Source organism: Diabrotica virgifera, chromosome 8, assembly GCF_917563875.1.
Source record: "Diabrotica virgifera virgifera chromosome 8, PGI_DIABVI_V3a".
In the NCBI taxonomy this organism is placed as follows: domain Eukaryota; kingdom Metazoa; phylum Arthropoda; class Insecta; order Coleoptera; family Chrysomelidae; genus Diabrotica; species Diabrotica virgifera.
In genome coordinates, this window is record NC_065450.1 from 223,989,857 (window position 1) to 224,008,888 (window position 19,032).

Here is a 19,032-nt window from a genome sequence, read left to right on the forward strand (position 1 = left end):
CCTACATAAGCAGCTACTTATGTTGCTTATGCTTAAATCCGGCGCTGAATGCGTCATGGTTCGGTAGTGGCTAGACGGGTCAGGATCAGCTTTCGTTTGGAAATCGTACATGCTATAAAATTGGCAAAAAACAAGAAAGCCGTTGGTTCTGACAACATACCTACAGAAATGAGGAAAACATTGGAATACTTGTAAAACTTTTCAATGATGTTTATTCGACTGGTGATACGTGATATCCCTGAAGATTGGTTAAAGTCCGAATTCATAAAAAAACAACGTCCGAAAAACTGTAGCGATTATAGAATGATAAGCCTTATAATCCACACTTTGAAAATCTTTCTACGTATCATCCACAGTAGAATCAGAGATAAATGTGAAGAAGACCAGGATGAAACACAATTTGGCTTCAGAAATGGACTGGGAACCCGGGACGCACTCTTTGCACTAAATGTATTATTGCAGAAATGCCAAGATCAAAGGAAAGACGTCTTTGCTGTATTAATTGACTATGAGACGGCCTTTGATTGAGTACAACATCATAAATTAATTAAAATATTAAAGGATAAAGGAGTTGATAGTTAAGATGTACGAATTATAGAAAAATTATACTGGCGTCAAACAGCGATAGCTTGCATAAATGGAAAATCAACAGAAATATGAAAAATACAAAAAAGTGTCAGACAGGGTTGTATACTGTCCCCACTGTTATTCAATTTATATTCAGATTGGATATTTAAGGAAGCGTTGCATAATTTGGAATGGGGTGTGAAAGTTAATGGAATTCTGATAAATACAATCAAATATGCAGACGATACAATTATTTTAAGTGGTGATATTAATGGATTACAACTGCTTGTAAATGCCATTGACACAGTGGGAAGAAAGTTTGGCCTAAACATAAACTGTTCAAAAACAAAATACATGGTATTTAGCCGTTTGGCCCATCAAGATTCACGGTTATATGTTGACGGTCATATAATTCAAAGAGTACATAGTTTTAAATATCTTGGTTGCCATATTACTGAACAACTAGATCCAGATAAATAGATAAAATGTAGAATCGAGATAGCCCGCACATTTTTAAAAATGAGGTCATTCCTTTGTAATGATAACTTGCAACTTTAACTTCGAAAGCGCATGATTAAATGTTACATTTGGTCAGTCCTCTTGTATGGTCTCGAAGCATGGACATTAAAAATCTTTGATGGCCTTTGAAATGTGGCTGCACAGAGGTACACTGAAAATACCATGGACGGCTATGCTGACAAATGTGGCAGTCCTTAAGAGAGCAAATGCTGTCCGCGAACGGCTTGATCACATCAAATATAGAAAGATGGTCTATTTTGGACACGTAGTAAGGGGAGACCGGTATAATATTCTTCAACTTAGACACAGAGGAATATAATTGGTAGAAAACAGGCCTCTTATGGTTGAAGAATATCAGGGAGTGGATAGGCATAAAGAAAGCAGAGCAATTATTTAGAATAGCTCGAGACAGAGACAGTTTCGCCATGTTAATCGCCAACGTCAAGGGGACTTGATAGGGCACGTTAAGAAGAAGAACATGATTTTAGGTAACTTACTCATTTCATGCTTTTCTGTTTCAGTATTTCTGGTGGGGAGCTTTTTGAACGGGTGGTCGCCGACGACTTTACGCTTACTGAAAAAGACTGCATTTTATTTATGAGACAAATCTGCGAAGGCGTAGCCTACATGCACTCGCAAAGCATCGTCCATTTGGATCTGAAACCGGAAAACATCATGTGCCATACGAGGACCTCGCACGAGATTAAGATCATCGATTTTGGGTTAGCTCAGAAACTCGATCCCAAAGAACCTATTCGAGTACTGTTTGGAACGCCGGAGTTCATACCGCCAGAGATCATCAGCTACGAGCCTATTGGAGTGGAGTCGGACATGTGGTCGATTGGAGTAATTTGTTATGTGTTGTAAGTATTAACTTTAAACTTTTATTTACTATTTTTCTAGTGTCAAATAAAGAAAATGCGATAGATAATACAATAATTACAACATCCCAGGCAACCAAACGACGTTTTTATAACGTAGATAACACGTCATAAAAATGACCAATTGACGTGTTTCTATGACGTAGTACTGACGTTGAAAATCACGTGTATTTTTCTCATCGATTTGACGTCATAATTGTGACGATTTTAAAACGTAATCGTATCTACGTTTTTTTCACGTCGAGATCGTGACGATTTTCAAACGTCAAAAAGATGACGACCTTTATACGTCGGTAAAATCAATACTTTCAAAATGTAACCTCTTTCAGATGTTTCAAAATAGTATAAAAATAGGTAACATGAAACCTATAGGCCTACTTCCCATGTGTAGAAGATATGCTACCACTTGTTTAAGATCGCTTGTGCGCTAGAAGCAATACATTGATTCTGCATGATTGTACCAGCCCTCACATTATAGAATTTTCACTAGTTATACAGGGTGTCCCGAAAAGAATGGTCATAAATTATACCACAGATTCTGGGGTCAAAAATATGTTGATTGAACCTCACTTACCTATATACAATAGTGCACACAAAAAAAGTTACAGCCCTTTGAATTTACAAAATGAAAATGGATTTTTTTTCATATATCGAAAACCCTTCGAGATTTTTCATTGAAAATGGACGTGTGGCATTCTTATGGCAGCAACATATTAAAAAAAAAATTAAAGTGAAATTTGTGCACCCCTCAAAAATTTTAAGGGGGTTTTGTTCCTTTAAACCCCCCCAAACTTTTGTGTACCTTCCAATTATATTATTATTGTGACACCATTAGTTAAACAAAATGTTTTTGAAACTTTTTTGCCTCTTAGTACTTTTTTGATAAGCCAGTGTTTATCGAGCTATTTTGAATATTTGTCGAATCCACCACATATTTGTATATGGATGGTTAAGTACGATTATAGAGACCTGTTAATCTGAAAATGTATTTATAATTTACATTTTTAGGTATATTTTGAAAAAGAAGTCATATCTCGATAAAAGGTGATTTGTCAAAAAAACAGTAAGAGGCAAAAAAGTTTTAAAAATACTGTTTTTAACTAATGGTATCACAATAATAGTGTAATTGGAACGTACACAAATATTTGGGTGGTTTAAAGGGACAAAACCCCCATAAAATTTTTATGTAAATATATTAAAAAAGAAGCCGAATCTCGATAAAAACTTGCTTATTGAAAAAATACTAAGAGGCAAAAAAGTTTTAAAAACGTTGTGTTTAACTAATGATACCACAATAATGAATTAATTGGAACGTATACAAAAGTATGGGGGGGTTTAAGGGAACAAAACCCCCATAAAATTTTTATGGGGTGGACAAACTTCACTATAATTTTGTTTTAAGATGTTACTGCCATAAGAATGATACATGTCAATTTTCAATAAAAAATCTCTAATAGTTTTCGATATATTGAAAAAAATCGATTTTCATTTTGTAACTTTAAAGGGCTGTAACTTTTTTTATGAGCACATTTGTACTAAGGTAAGTTAGGTTCAATCGAACTATTTTTGACCGTAGAATGTGTGGTATAATTTATGACCATTCTTTTCGGGACACCCTGTATATACCTACTTACTGTGTCAAAACTGAAACAATAATATATATATGAAACTAATAAATAATTTATTAACAAATTATCCAGCATACTTAATATCTTAATTTAACGCTATCTTAATATATTCATTTAACGCTTAATTAAAACCAAATAAACATAACCTCAAATAGTTGTCAAGAAGAATTACTGCATTAAACTAACTCACTGGGCAAAAACGCATAAAAATCTCTTAATTAACATGTTTCTTCAACTAAAGATCTAAATGAAAAGTCTTATTTTATCACTCAAGACACAAACCGCGTAAACAATAAATGAAAAATGTCTTATGAACATTTAGCGTTATACCTAAACGAAATTGTTTGCAGTCAATACAAACAAGCAAGCTCCTCCCAATTTTGTGACGTCAGTACTTAGGCTGTCTGAAATTAAAACGTTTTTTAAACGTAATTTTAACGTCATTAATCTTACGTATTTAAAATCACCTACAAAAGACGTATATACGACGTAATGTTCAAGCACGTGTTATATTCAACCAAAAACTGACGTTTCTTCAACGTTATATGACGTCACTTGGTTGCCTGGGATCTATATTGAAATCAAGAAGCTTCTACTCTGGTAGACGGCAAAGAAACAGACAAAATTTTATTTCAAAGAGGTGTCAGACTTAAGTCAGACAAGGTTGTGTTTTATCCTCAACTTTGTTTAACGTATACTCGGAAATAATATTTAACGAAGCCTAACCGCAAAAACAGATGAACCACTCTGCAGCGCTACTCTGTGGACCCACAAATTGGCCGAAACAGGCGATTTTGTAGCCCCAATGATTTTGTAATGGACGCCACAGTGGCGAGGATCGGCCACACGGCTGGCCACTGTCGCCGATCCTCGCCACTGTGGCGTCCATTACAAAATCATTGGGGCTACAAAATAGCCTGTTTCAGCCACTTCTCAGCTCATGCCATGAGAGACTGAAAACTTTCCTACAAATAGTAATGTCCCAAGAGCAAACTGGATTTGCCAAATGGTTTGAAAATAAATATACAAAAAACTAAAGTATTGATCATCCATAGAAACAGAAATAACCAAACAGAGATAAGAAATATGGCAGGTTACAAAGAACTCAGACAATTTAAATACTTAGGCTCCGTCATCGCTAACAGTGGAGGGTGCGAAGACGATATCCTCACATCGCACAAATAATTCAATACTAGAAGAACTTACAAGAACAACACTAAAGATATTTTGGACATATAACTAGAAGAAGAGAAGGCATGGAACGAATAATAGTTGAAGGAAACGTAGCAGGCAAAAGATCCAGAGGAAGATCTCCAGCACGAGGTTGGTCCGACCATCATGCTAAAGGACGTCACCTCATGATAAAAGGCATGTCTGGTTACTCATTCTCCGAAGCAAAACGACACGCACAGGAAATAGAAAATTGGACAGCAATAGTCAAATGAATTACATGACGTCACTACAAAGGAGAAAAGAGACAGAAAACCATTTCTACCACAATTTTTATTATTATTTTTCTTTAGATTATTGCATTATTGCTTTCATACGTTTTCACTTCATCTGTTACTTCATCCTAACTTTTGTATCATTATCTTTCTCTTCTACTATCGTTTTTAACTTTTAATTAATTATATTTTAGACTGTCCGGTCTTTCACCATTTATGGGCGACAATGACTCAGAAACCTTTACAAATATAACCAGAGCAGATTATGATTTTGACGATGAAGCGTTCAACACTGTGTCTCAGAATGCCAGAGATTTCATTGGAGCTCTTCTAATTAAAAGAAAGGAGTAAGTATCAGCACTAAGTAAATGACTAGAGTTATGTCTATACTAAAAGCCACAGTTACAATGCAGTATACGTAGCATAGAGCAATGTATTTCTTACGAGGGAATGGCCGACCACGTTGCCGGTTTGCCCCGAGCGGCGCATCGGGACCTGTGATTTCTCAGTCTATCGCCAAGCTACCACGCACCTATCACTGTGCCGACATGAGCGGCATCACTGCGCGTTGATTGAAATATTAATATGACCCCCAATGCATCAATCAACGGAAAGACTAACACTGCATTCTAACTGTGGCTTCTACTTTAGAAAGATATGATTAGTAGTGATTGTTATTAGATAAATAAATTGTTTCTGTCCATTCTTATGGCAGGAACATCTTAAAGAAAAATTATAGTGAAATTTGTGCACCCCATAAAAATTTTGTTCCTTTAAACCCCCTCAAACTTTCGTGTACGTTCCAATTAAATTATTATTGTGGTACCATTAGTTAAATTCAATATTTTTAAAACTTTTTTGTCTCCTAGTATTTTTTCGATAAGGCAGTTTTTATCGAGTTGCGGCTTCTTTTTTAATATATTTACATAAAAATTTTATGGGGATTTTGTTCCTTTAGACCCCCCAAATGTTTGTGTACGTTCCAATTAGACTATTATTGTGGTACCATTAGTTAAACACAGTGTTTTTAAAACTTTTTTGCCTGTTTGTATTTTTTCGAGAAGGCACCTTTTATCGAGATGTGGCTTCTTTTTTAATATGGTTCAAAATATACCTAAAAATGTAAATCATAAATAAATTTTCATATTATTACCAAGTCTCCATAATCGTACTTAGCCATATAAAAATATGTGGTGGATTTGACAAATATTCAAAATATCTTGATAAAAACTGACTTTTCGAAAAAGTACTAAGAGGCAAAAAAGTTTTAAAAACAATATATTTAACTAATGGTACTACAATAATAAGTTAATTGGAACGTACACAAAAGTTTGGGGGGTCTAAAGGACCAAAACACCCATAAAATTTTTATGGGATGTCTAAATTTCACTATAATTTTTTCTTAAGATACTACTGCAATAAGAATGCCACATGTCCATTTTCAATAAATTATCTCAAATACTCTTCTATATATTGGAAAAATTCGATTTTTATTTTGTAACTCAGCGTTTCTCAACCTTTTACCCTTTGCGACCCAATCTTCCATAATTATTTTCACCGCGCCCCCCTCGTTCAATAATTTTGACAAAAAACAGTAAAATATTACTTTTTAGTATTGAGTGCTCTTTAAATACACATGAACACTGAATAGGAGTTTTTTTTTTTTGAAAAACTGCCAAAGCCATTTTTCAAAAAAAAAAACTCCTATTCAGTGTTCATGTGTATTTTATTTTTTATTTTGTCAGAATTTTGTTTTGCTTTGATTTTAGTAAATTAGTTAATGATGTTGGTGTATTTTTTTATATGCTCACGCCCCCCCCCCCCCATTACTAAAAGCGGGCCCCCCTAGGGGGGCGCGCCCCACAGGTTCAGAATCGCTGTTGTAACTTCAAAGGGCTGTAACTTTTTTTATGTGCACATTTGTACTAAGGTAAGTTAAGTTCAATCGAACTATTTTTAGTCCCAGAATATGTGATTAAATTTATGACCTGTATTTTTGTTACACCCTGTATATTTTGGTCTTTTCTTCGGTTTAACTGGTTTGTAGTGGTGTTTCAATAGAGCTACAGACTTTGTAAGCATTTGGTTTGTGGTGGCCCTATCCCCTCATAGCTTCTATATCTTTATTCACCTTTTCTTTTCAAATTCCAATTTTCCATGTTTTCATAGCAGTTCTTCATCTCTTTTTTTATCTTGATTTCTTCATTCCTTTTGCGCTATTCTCATTGCTTTTACTTCTTTCTTTATATCGTCTATTACTTAAAATGTCCATTTTGTCTTCCCGACTTTTTATTTGGCAATCTACAAGGAAAAAGTTTTCCTGTAGTTGGCTGTATACCATGTAATATAAAAAAATAAGTAAATCCTTTATAAAATGTAGGTATATATTTAAAATCCCTAAAAAGGGCTACATCACAATCACATAACTAGTTTTCGACTGGTTTACCAGTCATCATCAGTGCTTACGTGAAGTTTACATGCTAACCACCAAGGTATAGTTTAACAAAAATATGTGGGTCAAAGCCCTATAGAAGTCGTCCGCTAAGGAAACATCAGTTAAAAATGCCAATTAAAGCATGGATGTTTAAACTATTTTAATATTGTGTCCCAGGTAACATCTGAGCTGTGGTGTGACTTGATTACATGGTGAAAGTCTGGTAGCAAATGTTAAACATCTATGCTTTAATTGGCATTTTGAACTGATGTTTCCTCAACGGACCACTTATACAGGGCTTTGACCCACATATTTTTGTTAAACTATATCTTGGTGGTGGTTAGCATGTAAACTTCACGTAAGCACTGATGATGACTGGTAAACCAGTCGAAAACTAGTTATGTGATTGTGATGTAGCCCTTTTTAGGGATTTTAAATATATACCTGCTTTTATAAAGGATTTACTTTTTTTTTATTTGGCGTTCTTCCTGTTTTTTATGTTTTATAATCCACTTAAAATGTGTAAGACAATTGTTTTATGTTTTAGGGAACGTCTCTCTGCCGAGCAATGTCTAAAACATGTTTGGTTGGATCCAGAGACTCACCAACAAACTGTCGTCTTGTCGACAGATAAACTCAAGAAGTTTATCATTCGCCGCAAGTGGCAAGTAAGTATAAATAGTATTCGTGTTGTTTTTGAGTGTGTATTAACATTTGAAGTACCTATATTGACTGGTAAATTATATTTTAATTTGTCTAATATAGTTCCTGAAGGAATGGGAAAAGAAAAGTATTTCAAAAGTGTGTAAAATTTATTAATTCCTTGTTGAGCGTTTTCGGCTTACAAAACCATCTTCAGAGCTATGGTCAATGGTTTAAATTACATACCACTAAAAAGGGACAGGGATCCCATTTGAAGTGAAAAGTTTTTCTCTTATGCAGTTTTTTTTTTAACTTTGTTCGAAGGTTGAATATTTTAAACATATGTAATAATTATTGCAAAAAATTAAAAAACATCCATAACAGCACAAGGAACTTAAAAAAACACGTTAAATTTTTTTTGATCATGGTAACCTTACCATCTTAAGTGGACGCTACCGGCAGAATGAAGGCAGAATTATGTCTTCTCCTTTCGGAGCCAGAATATTCTTCTTCGACCTGGGCCGCTTCTTCTGTACATGACCGAAATATTGTAAGTTACGAAGAATGTAGGGGAGAATTGGACAAAATCGGGTACCACTTCAAAAACCGTCTGTATCTTTTGCAATGTAAGAGTAGCAAATTTTTGCTGCAGATTGAAATATGTATTCTCAAACGACTTAAGTTTGCTATGCCAATGCCAATTTTTAAAAATATTCTTAGATTTTTAATTTTTTTATTTTTATGAAAATATTGCAAAATACCAGGTTTTGTCCAACCGGTATAATAAAACCGGGTAGTAACTTAATTACCATGTAAAAAGAGTAATAGGCAGAAAATAAAATATTGATTAAAAGTATGTGAACAAACATCGAAAGTCTATGAACAGAAGTCACAAATAAAAACTTCATCTACATCATCATAGGCACTACTGGCGTCATAAGCCCATTTGGTGCAAGACACATATTTTATCCAGCCTTCCTTCGCATTATAATTTGAAAATAGTTAATTGTAATATAGACACGCATCGTCATTATTATCTTCTTCCTCCAAACTCTCCAAAATTTTGTTTTTGGTGCAACCCTTTTTACCACGTTTTTTCTTTTTTTTTGTCCAATTCATTTAGTTTTAATTTTTTTACGACTGGTGATTTTTTTTTAATTTTTCCTACTAGCCTTCTTACTAGCTTCTTCAACAGAAGAAGCCACATGTTGTAGTTAACTAAAAGCAAAAAAGCCACTGCAGAAACTGGAAGTAACAACAGGTCTGATAAAATCGGGTACCCGGTTTTATACCCGGTATTTTAAAATTTATCGATTTTCGGACTACTCGGTTTTGTCAAACTCGTAAACAAGACATTGAATGTTATTTAAATTTTTAAGATATGAAATAATATTAATTTTTGGCCAAATTAAAGGTAAAATACTAGGTTACATGTATTAAATTTTGAAATGGCCATTAGTTATTCATTAGAAGAGAAAACAGCTATAAACTTACCTTAAAAATCGAGTTTCCTGCATAAAAAAAACAGGTGATGAGATCTTACTGCTCCGGAACAGGTTACTCAAATGAGGTAGAAATGAATACACACGACTGTTGGTGGTAAAGGGCCACTAATTTTAACATTGTCTGATATATAGCAGCAGACAGTTAGAAGAATTAAGGGGTATCCGGTTTTATCAACCTACCCGGTTTTGTCCAACTCTCCCCTACCTACCTAGGCCAAGGACCTTCCGAAATTTGACAAAGAGAGCTAACGTGCGAAAATTACTAAAAGAGCAAGAACGGCGACTCAGCAGTTGGTTCCGACTCCCTCTTATAATAAGCACGTGCCGTTTGGACAAAGATGAAGACTTTTTCTTGAAAATTTTATTCTTTCAACATTGACTTATTGTCGCATTTTTAATTTAAATGGTTTAAATTATGTAATTTAAGGGTCATGTGACCAATTTCTTTGGCTAGTTTCAATTACGATGACTTAAAGTGTACCCTGATGATGGTCTGATACGACCGAACACGTTCGTTTTGTGATTTATTTAATAATCCAATTTGGATAATTTTTAAAAGAAATTTTTTAACAAAATTCATACCTATACCAGTTACAAAGGAAGTCTTTTTACTTCTTCAGTATATTGTTCTTCTTCTTCTTCTTCGCGCGACTAGGATTACTCCTGTTTGTCTGCTTCTTATTCTGTTTCAGTTGTTGTTGACTGTACATTTCCACTTTTTCGGCTGCCTTTCAAGGGATCTTCTGGTGTACGGCTTGTTTTTACAGATGTTTGCTAATCTATCTGGTTCCATTCGGTTTACGTATTCGTTCCAGTTTTTCTTTCTTGTTTTTATCCACCTGTTAATATTTGAATTTAGCATCGTTCTCGTATACTTCTGTTGCTTTGTCTGTCTCTTAATGATATGTCCGCTATTGATCTTAATACTTTCATTTCGATATTGTTGATTTGTTGTTTCGTCTTGTATCGGTCCTTGTCTCCGCTTCATATGTTAACATATTGTTCTTCTAGATATAATTTGGTCATACAAATATAATAAAAAAAGTTTTAAAAATAAAAATGTAATCACACCAGTCTACTTCACTGTATTGTTTTTGGTCATAATTGTTTAAATTATATGAAAACAGCCAAAGAAGATTTCCAGATTTTGATCTCCAGTGAACCAGGCTATGTACTTTCCCCATTACTATTTAATATATATTCATAAGTGTTATTTACACGAGCACTTAAAAACTATGCAGAGCGGATCAAGATAATTTGTAAAACTGTAACTAACTTTCGTTATGCTGATCATACAGTCATTATCGCTGAAAATGGGAAAGACCTGCTACAATACACAATTTGCTATATTAGGGAACAGTTTGGTTTAACAACAAACATAAAGAAAACAAAGGCCATGGTCCAGATAAAGAATGAAGATATCGAACAAGTGGACAAATTGAAATACCTACTTCGAAGTCTTGATTACTAAAAATCTAAATCCGGAGTCAGAAATTCGATCAAGAATAAAGCAATCAAGGGCAGCATTTTGTAAGATGAGGAAATTATTTCTGAGTAGCCAAGACTCAATTTGCAAATCCTATAAGGGATGGTAAAATGTTATCACTACTCTATTCTTCTGTATGGCACCGAAGCTTGGACTGTTAATGTTAACTTAATGAGAAAGTTGGAAGCTTTTGAGATGTGACTTTTAGAAGACTTTTAGAAATATCATGAACAGACCATATTATAAACTAAGTGGAGTTGTACAGAATGGGAAGAGACAGGGAACTTTTGATAGCCATTAAAAGGTGAAAGACAGCGTATTTGGGACACATACTTAGAAATAATAAATATAAGTTGTTGCAGTTGTTTATGAAGGGTGAAATCGAAAAAAAAACGAGTAGTAGTAGATGACAAATGGAGACAGGACAGGAGATAAAGATGAATTTGCAAAGGTTATAGTCAACCTTCACAACTTTGAACTATACGAAATATACCAGGATCCGGATATCATAACATTCATTAAAATAGGACGACTGCGTTGGATGGGACATGTAGAAAGAATAGAAGAAGGCGAAATACCAAACAAAATATTCAAACAGATGCCAGTAGGAAAAAGAACAAGAGGAAGACCGAAGCTGAGATATTTAAAACAAGTAGAAAAGATGTAAAAACCTTAAAAATAAAAAACTGGAGAAAAAAAGCACGAAACAGATCAGAGTGGAGAAGAATCCTGGAACAGGCCAAGACCCAGAAAGGGCTGTCGAGCCAATGATGATGATGATGATGATGATGATAGTCAACCTTCATTATTGGAGTCGGCACTAGAAAAAGAAGCTGATAAACAGTTGTTAACACCACCTCACACTTTGGGAAGCCTACGTCTTAGATGTATCTTCCGTTTTCCTATATTTTGTTTCACTTAGAACTTGATAATTCTTCGAATATTTGAACAACCTCAAAAAATTCGTAAGGTTCAGTGTGAATCATTATAGCACACATCAGAGATTAATGAAAGCTGATATTGATGACATGATCGATAGTCAACAACTTAACATATTCCTCTCAAGAGTAAATGTACAATATAAAGCTGATAAAACTTATCATAAAAATACCAGAAACAATACAATGGAGTAATATTTTTATCAAATTTGCATGTTTTTATTTTCGTTTGTATTTTTGCATGAATTGTGTGTTTTTTTTTTTGTTTTTGCTCAGAAAACAGGCAACGCCATACGAGCTCTAGGCAGAATGGCGACTCTCTCGGCCTCCAGAAGAAACTCTGCCAATTCTGTACCTAGTACACCTCGACCTTCGTTATCGGGAACACCGCCCAGTGTACCCAGAATGTCGAGCGTCAACGAAGAAGATAATACCAATAATCGCTGTGATATAAACGACCTACCTAGAGATGATTCAGTACACAAGAAAGACATTGAGGAATGCGTCGCTGAAATTAACAAGCTAATAGAGAACACTAATAAGGAAAGTAGGGAGGAAGAGGAGATAGTTGAAGAAATCAGAGAAGACGATCAAGAGAGCGACCAAATTAGCGAAGCTCATACAGAGTTAGAGGAAGAATCTCCAGAACCGTCAGTACCTTCAACTCCAATAGAAGATCTCGAAACGGAAAATATTAAAAAAATAACTTCTAGGACCTGTAGCAATATTAGCGAAGCTCACATTGAGTTAGGAAAAGAATCTCATGATGTACCTCTGACACCAATAGACGCCTTTCAGAATGATAATGTTAGAGCAGTTAGGTCTAGAGCTTGTACCGACCGAAGCGATAGTGGTATCAGCGATTGTTCAACCCTTTTACCTAGTTGTACTTCCACACCACTATTAGCAAAGAAGTTCTGTATCAATGAAGAAAGCGAATACGATCATACATACAGCTCATCGAAGATGCTGATTATGAAGAATTATAAAAACAATTTGGGCAATGGAACCAGAAAAGATACGACTGAATTGGACAATCATCGCAGCGATGAGACAGATGAAAGGTTGAGTAAGAAAGCTTTCGTTGGATTAGGATTAAATGACAAAATTGAGACTCTTACTAGCCATACATCAACAAAGGGTAAGTTAAATTTTTTTGCTTAGTGGCTTTTTTATTATTTTTTATAGTTTTAGTCTATATGTATCACAAAATAACTGTAAAAAATTAACATCGAGAACAGTTCCAGTAAAAATAAAATCTATTAAAGCGTCTGATATTTGAGATCAAGATCAACATTATCGGTGGCGTCACGGCTCTTTATGAGCCAAATCCTTCTTCAGAGCAATCCTCCATTCGCCCCTGTCTCTGGCAAGTCTTCTCCATGCTCTAATTGCTATAGATTTTAAATCAGTCTCTTAGTTGTCTTGGTACCTAAGTGTCGGTCTTCCACTTTCTCGTTGTCCTATCGGCCCTCTTCGGTCAAAAACTTTACCCGTGTTGAGCTGCCCCCCCCCCCCCACTTGCAAAAATCAAAAAACAAATAGCCCTGATTTATGAGCTATTTATGAGCTCTCATATTCCGCAAACTAAAAAATTTTGAGCTCGTTCCACTGAGCAGGAATTTGATACTTTAGTGATACTACTTAAAAATAGGAATATTGAATCGGATTTTGCGGCAGAATTACGAGCTATTTATGAGCTCTTGATATTATATAGTTTCGATTTTTGAGCTCATCCCCTTCACCCCCAAACAACCCTTTAATTGATTTAACTTAAGAGAAAAATGCTGAGAAAACTTAAAATATATCGTATTGCGGATATAATTCCTATAGCTTATATACTCTAAGAATAAACTATTAAATCACGTGCATTTCGATTATTGAGCTACAACCCCTTCGCAAGATACCGCCCTATCTTCCCGGCTTAAGAGAAAGTTGTACTTAAAATGCATTAAACTAATTATTTGGCGACTACATATCATTTAATAATTTATAAGCTTCCAAATTACGCGCATTTAGATCAGTAAATTGCAATTTATTTTGTATAGTGCAGTCACTGAAGGTAAAAATCAACGATTACCTTCAATTTCGGTGAACCTTCATCGATTTTCACGAAAATTGGTCAGTGGTTAGAGGATACGTCAAGAAACAAAGGTGACATGGTACCACCTTGCGCCTTTACCCTGAGGGTGGATACCGCCCCTTCTCGGGGGTGAAAATTATTTTATTAAAAATAACTGCACAAATCAATAAAAGAACAAATTAAAAGCAAAATTTATTATATAAAGTTAATAAAATAAGTCAATACTTTTTAAGTTATTAAAGATCAAAAATTTTAATTATTCGTGAAAAAAATGCATGTTATGAAGCGGTTTTTCGTAAATCACTGAAAAACTGTATGTTTTTACAAAAAAGTTAATAGTTGTTTAATTCATATAGCTTATATTCTAAGAATAAACTCTTAAATCACGCGCCTTTCGATTATAGAGCTACAACCCCTTCGTAAGAAAACCATCCCATATTACCGGCTTAAGAGAGAGTTGTACTTAAATTAATTTAAATTAATTATTTGGCGACTACATATCGTTTAATAATTTATGAGCTTGCAAAATATACGCATCTCAATTATTGAATTGCCATTTTCTTTCTATAGTGCAGTCACTGAAGGTAAAAATCAACTATGACCTTCGATTTTGGTAAATCTCCATTCATTTTCAAGAATTAACAATAACAACTTGGGGTTTTAACATGGGGTACAAGTCACTCCTTCTCGGGGGTGAAAATTACTTTATTAAAAATAACCTCACAAATCGAGAGAGGGACAAATTGTAAGCAAAATTTGTTATATAATGTGATTAAAATAAATCAATACTTTTTGAGTTATTAAAGATCAAATATTTTAATTTTTGTGAAAGAAAATGCATGCTTTAAAGCGATTTTTCATAAATAACTCAAAAACTGTAAGTTTTTACAAAAAAGTGTTCATTACTAAAATTGAAGCTAATAAAAAATATAATAAATTGCTTACTTGAAAAACCCTTTAATGTTAATTTAAAGTAAGTTATTGGTAATTAAATGTATATTTTTTCTGCGACTATTCAAATCTAAGGATTCAAGCTTAAATAACGGGAAAGAGATGCGTTTTATAATACTTAGGTACTAAATACTTGTCAAAATACTTAGAAATACCTATCAAAAATGAGCTCCGGAAATAGTTGATAGCATCAAAATCCGCTCACCAATTTTCGTGAAAATGAATGGAGATTTACCGAAATCGAAGGTCATAGTTGATTTTTACCTTCAGTGACTGCACTATAGAAAGAAAATGGCAATTCAATAATTGAGATGCGTATATTTTGCGAGCTCATAAATTATTAAACGATATCTAGTCGCCAAATAATTTATTTAAATTATTTTAAGTACAACTCTCTCTTAAGCCGGGAATATGGGATGGTTTTCTTGTGAAGGGGTTGTAGCTCAATAATCGAAAGACGCGTGATTTAAGAGTTTATTCTTAGAATATAAGCTTTACGAATAAAAGTACTATTAACTTTTTTGTAAAAACTTACAGTTTTTCAGTGATTTACGAAAAACCGCTTCAAAACATGCATTTTTTTCACGAATTAAAATTTTTGATCTTTAATAACTTAAAAAGTATTGACTTATTTTAATAACTTTATATAATACATTTTGATAATAATTTGTTCTTTTATAGATTTGTGCAGTTATTTTTTATAAAATAATTTCCACCCCCGAGAAGGGGCGGTATCCACCCTCAGGGTAAAGGCGCAGGGTGGTACCATGTCACCTTTGTTTCTTGACGTATCCTCTAACCACTGACCAATTTTCGTGAAAATCGATGAAGGTTCACCGAAATTGAAGGTAATCGTTGATTTTTACTTTCAGTGACTGCACTATACAAAATAAATTGCAATTTACTGATTTAAATGCGCGTAATTTGGAAGCTTATAAATTATTAAATGATATGTAGTCGCCAAATAATTAATTGAATGCATTTTAAGTACAACTTTCTCTTAAGCCGGGAAGATAGGGTGGTTTTCTTGCGAAGGGGTTGTAGCTCAATAATCGAAATGCACGTGATTTAATAGTTTATTCTTAGAGTATATACGCTATAGGAATTATATCCGCAATACGATATATTTTAAGTTTTCTCAGCATTTTTCTCTTAAGTTAAATCCATTAAAGGGTTGTTTGGGGGTGAAGGGGATGAGCTCAAAAATCGAAACTATATAATTTCAAGAGCTCATAAATAGCTCGTAATTCTGCCGCAAAAACCGATTCAATATTCCTATTTTTAAGTAGTGGGGGGGTTGACTCAGCCCCCCCCCCCCACTAAAGTATTAAATTCCTGCTCAGTGGAACGAGCTCAAAATTTTTAGTTTGCGGAATATGAAAGCTCATAAATAGCTCATAAATCAGGGCTATTTGTTTTTTAATTTTTGCAAGTGGGGGGGGGGGCAGCTCAACACGGGTAAAAACTTTTGTAACTATGGCATCTTTCTCTCGCCTGATTACATGACCTATCCATCTAAGGCGTGCTACCTTAATGAATTTTAGAACGTCAGGTTCTCCAAAACTTCTATGCAACTCAAAGTTGTAACGCCTGCTCCACAAACCTTGTTCTTTTATGCCTTCATATATTTGTCTTATGATTTTTCGCTCAAAACGTTTGAGCAGTTCTCGTGTCATTCTGTGTAAGTGACCAAATTTCTGAACCATATGTTAGCACTGGTCTTATTAGTGTTTTGTAGACAGTCATTTTAATTTTTCTATGTATTTTTGACAGTGTTGCCAATCGGCGGATAATTATCCGATTTGCGTACCTTTTGAGAGTTGTCGTATCTTCTTCGTATCTTTAAATAAATCGGATATTTGCGGATATTTTTCAGTGTATCTACCATCGACTAATAAAACTTTCTCATCCATATATTCCTAACACCAACAACACATTAATTTTGTTTGGTTCCACCCAAATTTTTATAAATAGCCTATACTGGATGAATGTTAGTGACATCCGATACTTTTCATTTTTTGACAAAAGGGACATGTGCCGATTCTTTTGTTTAGAATTTAAATGCACAAGTGCATCCACTTAATTAAGGCATACTAATCCAATTCAAATTTCAAAAACCGTCTGCCATCCGATGTTATTTATGAGTTTTTAGTTTTTAGTCTTTAAACTTATGAAAGCTAATTCACACACGATTTAGTTTTATTTTCATTTTATGTAGTGCAGTGCTTAAGTAAACGTTTCCAGATTTCTCGGACATGAGATGTAGTTAAATCGGTTCTTTTTTGTAAAGTTCTATCAAATCTAATATCTTGAACAAAACCATTTCAACAAAACATGTTATTCTATTAATGATTTTTTTGAGGAATGTAATGGTACTATGCACAAAAGAACTTTCAGGCACAGAAACGTCACTTTTCTGCACACTACTGTCAGTTATTCTGTGAGAAAATATTAAGTTTGTTAACATAAAATTGTGCAGAAAAATGCATTTGGAATAGCGGTTGTAGAAAAATCTACTAATTTGAAACTAGTAATATCTAGATATCTACTAATTAACTCAAAAATCCTTCAAATTTTTTGCCTATAAAAATTATTTAGTCTTGTAATTGTATTTAGTAATTGATTACAATCAACTGATTGGCGTACGAACAACGGATTTTGTTATTTGATGGCTGTTAAGGGGACTAAAAGAATAACATTGGCAACATTGATTTTAATAACAGAATAATTTTTGACCTAGCGTACCTTTTCGTGACAAATCGGATATTTTTCGAGCGATCATCGGATAATCTAGAGAAATGCGATTGGCAACACTGATTTTTGAGGCCATCTCTCTTCTTAAGCCATAGTAACACTTATTGGCGAGCACTATCCTTCTTTTAATTTCTTCACTGACATTGTTATCTTTAGATAGCAGTGAGCCTAAGTATGTGAAGGTGTCGACACCTTCCAGTTCTATGTTGTCAATTATTATATTCTTGTAGATGTCGGGTTGCTTGACCTAGTACAACACATATATTTGGTCTTTTGAACATTTATATTTAGTCCCATTCTCTGTGCATATGCTCTTAACGACCGAAATGCTTCAGTCAGAGATTGTGTGGACCTACCTATGATGTCTATGTCATCTGCGTATCCGACAATTTGTACTGATTTGTTAAAGATAGTACCATTCGTATTAATCTGGGACTCTCGAATAATTTTTTCTAATGCCAGGTTAAATAAGAGATACGATAGTTTATCTCACATCTTAGTCCATTTTTGCAATGGAAGGATCTTGAGAAATCGTTTTGGATTTTTACCATGCTCTCTGCTCCTGTGAATGTAAGTTCAGTTAATTGGACAAAATGAAGCCGTATTTTAAATTCTACCATAGCAAGTAGAAGTTTACCTCTATTAACTGGGTCGTATGCGGCTTTGAAGTCCACGAATATGATGTGGGTGTCGACGCCGAACTCTAGGGTTTTTTCAAGGATCTGCCTCACTGTAAATATCTGGTTCGTTGTTGATTTATTAGGACGGAAACCGCACTGATATCCTCCCACTATTTGTTCGGCGTAGGGGAGTTGTACAATACGTTGGACAACAGTTTATATACTATAGTGATGCCTTTATAATTATCACACACCAACATGTCTCCGTTGTATGTAGAGGACATAGTACACCCAACTTCCAGTCTGTGGGTGTAGGGGAGAGTTGGACAAAACCGGGTACCACTCCAAAAACCGTCTGTATCTTTTGCTATGTAAAAGTAGCAAATGTTTGCTGCAGATTGAAATATTCTCAAATGACTTAAGTTTGATATGCCAATGCCAATTTTTAAGAATATTCTTAGATTTTTAATTTTATTTTTATGAAAATATTGCAAAATACCCGGTTTTGTCCAACCGGTATGATAAAACCGGGTAGTAACTTAATTACCATGTAAAAATACTAATGGGCAGAAAATAAAA

At 34.2% G+C, this 19,032-nt stretch overlaps 1 protein-coding gene across 50 annotated transcripts in view; it reads left to right on the forward strand.

The window, feature by feature from the left end:
• LOC114341578 (extracellular matrix-binding protein ebh) overlaps positions 1-19,032 on the forward strand; it is a 369,628-nt gene that overhangs the window by 346,245 nt on the left and 4,351 nt on the right. For 49 of the 50 annotated variants that reach the window (XM_050657458.1, XM_050657487.1, XM_050657456.1 and 46 more), the window contains 4 exons: positions 1,608-1,949; positions 5,235-5,387; positions 8,022-8,142; positions 12,322-13,186. In XM_050657458.1, coding sequence (XP_050513415.1) covers positions 1,608-1,949; positions 5,235-5,387; positions 8,022-8,142; positions 12,322-13,186 — 1,481 coding nt within the window. The remainder of the gene's footprint in view (positions 1-1,607; positions 1,950-5,234; positions 5,388-8,021; positions 8,143-12,321; positions 13,187-19,032) is intronic. The other variant, XM_050657480.1, reaches the window with a different exon arrangement.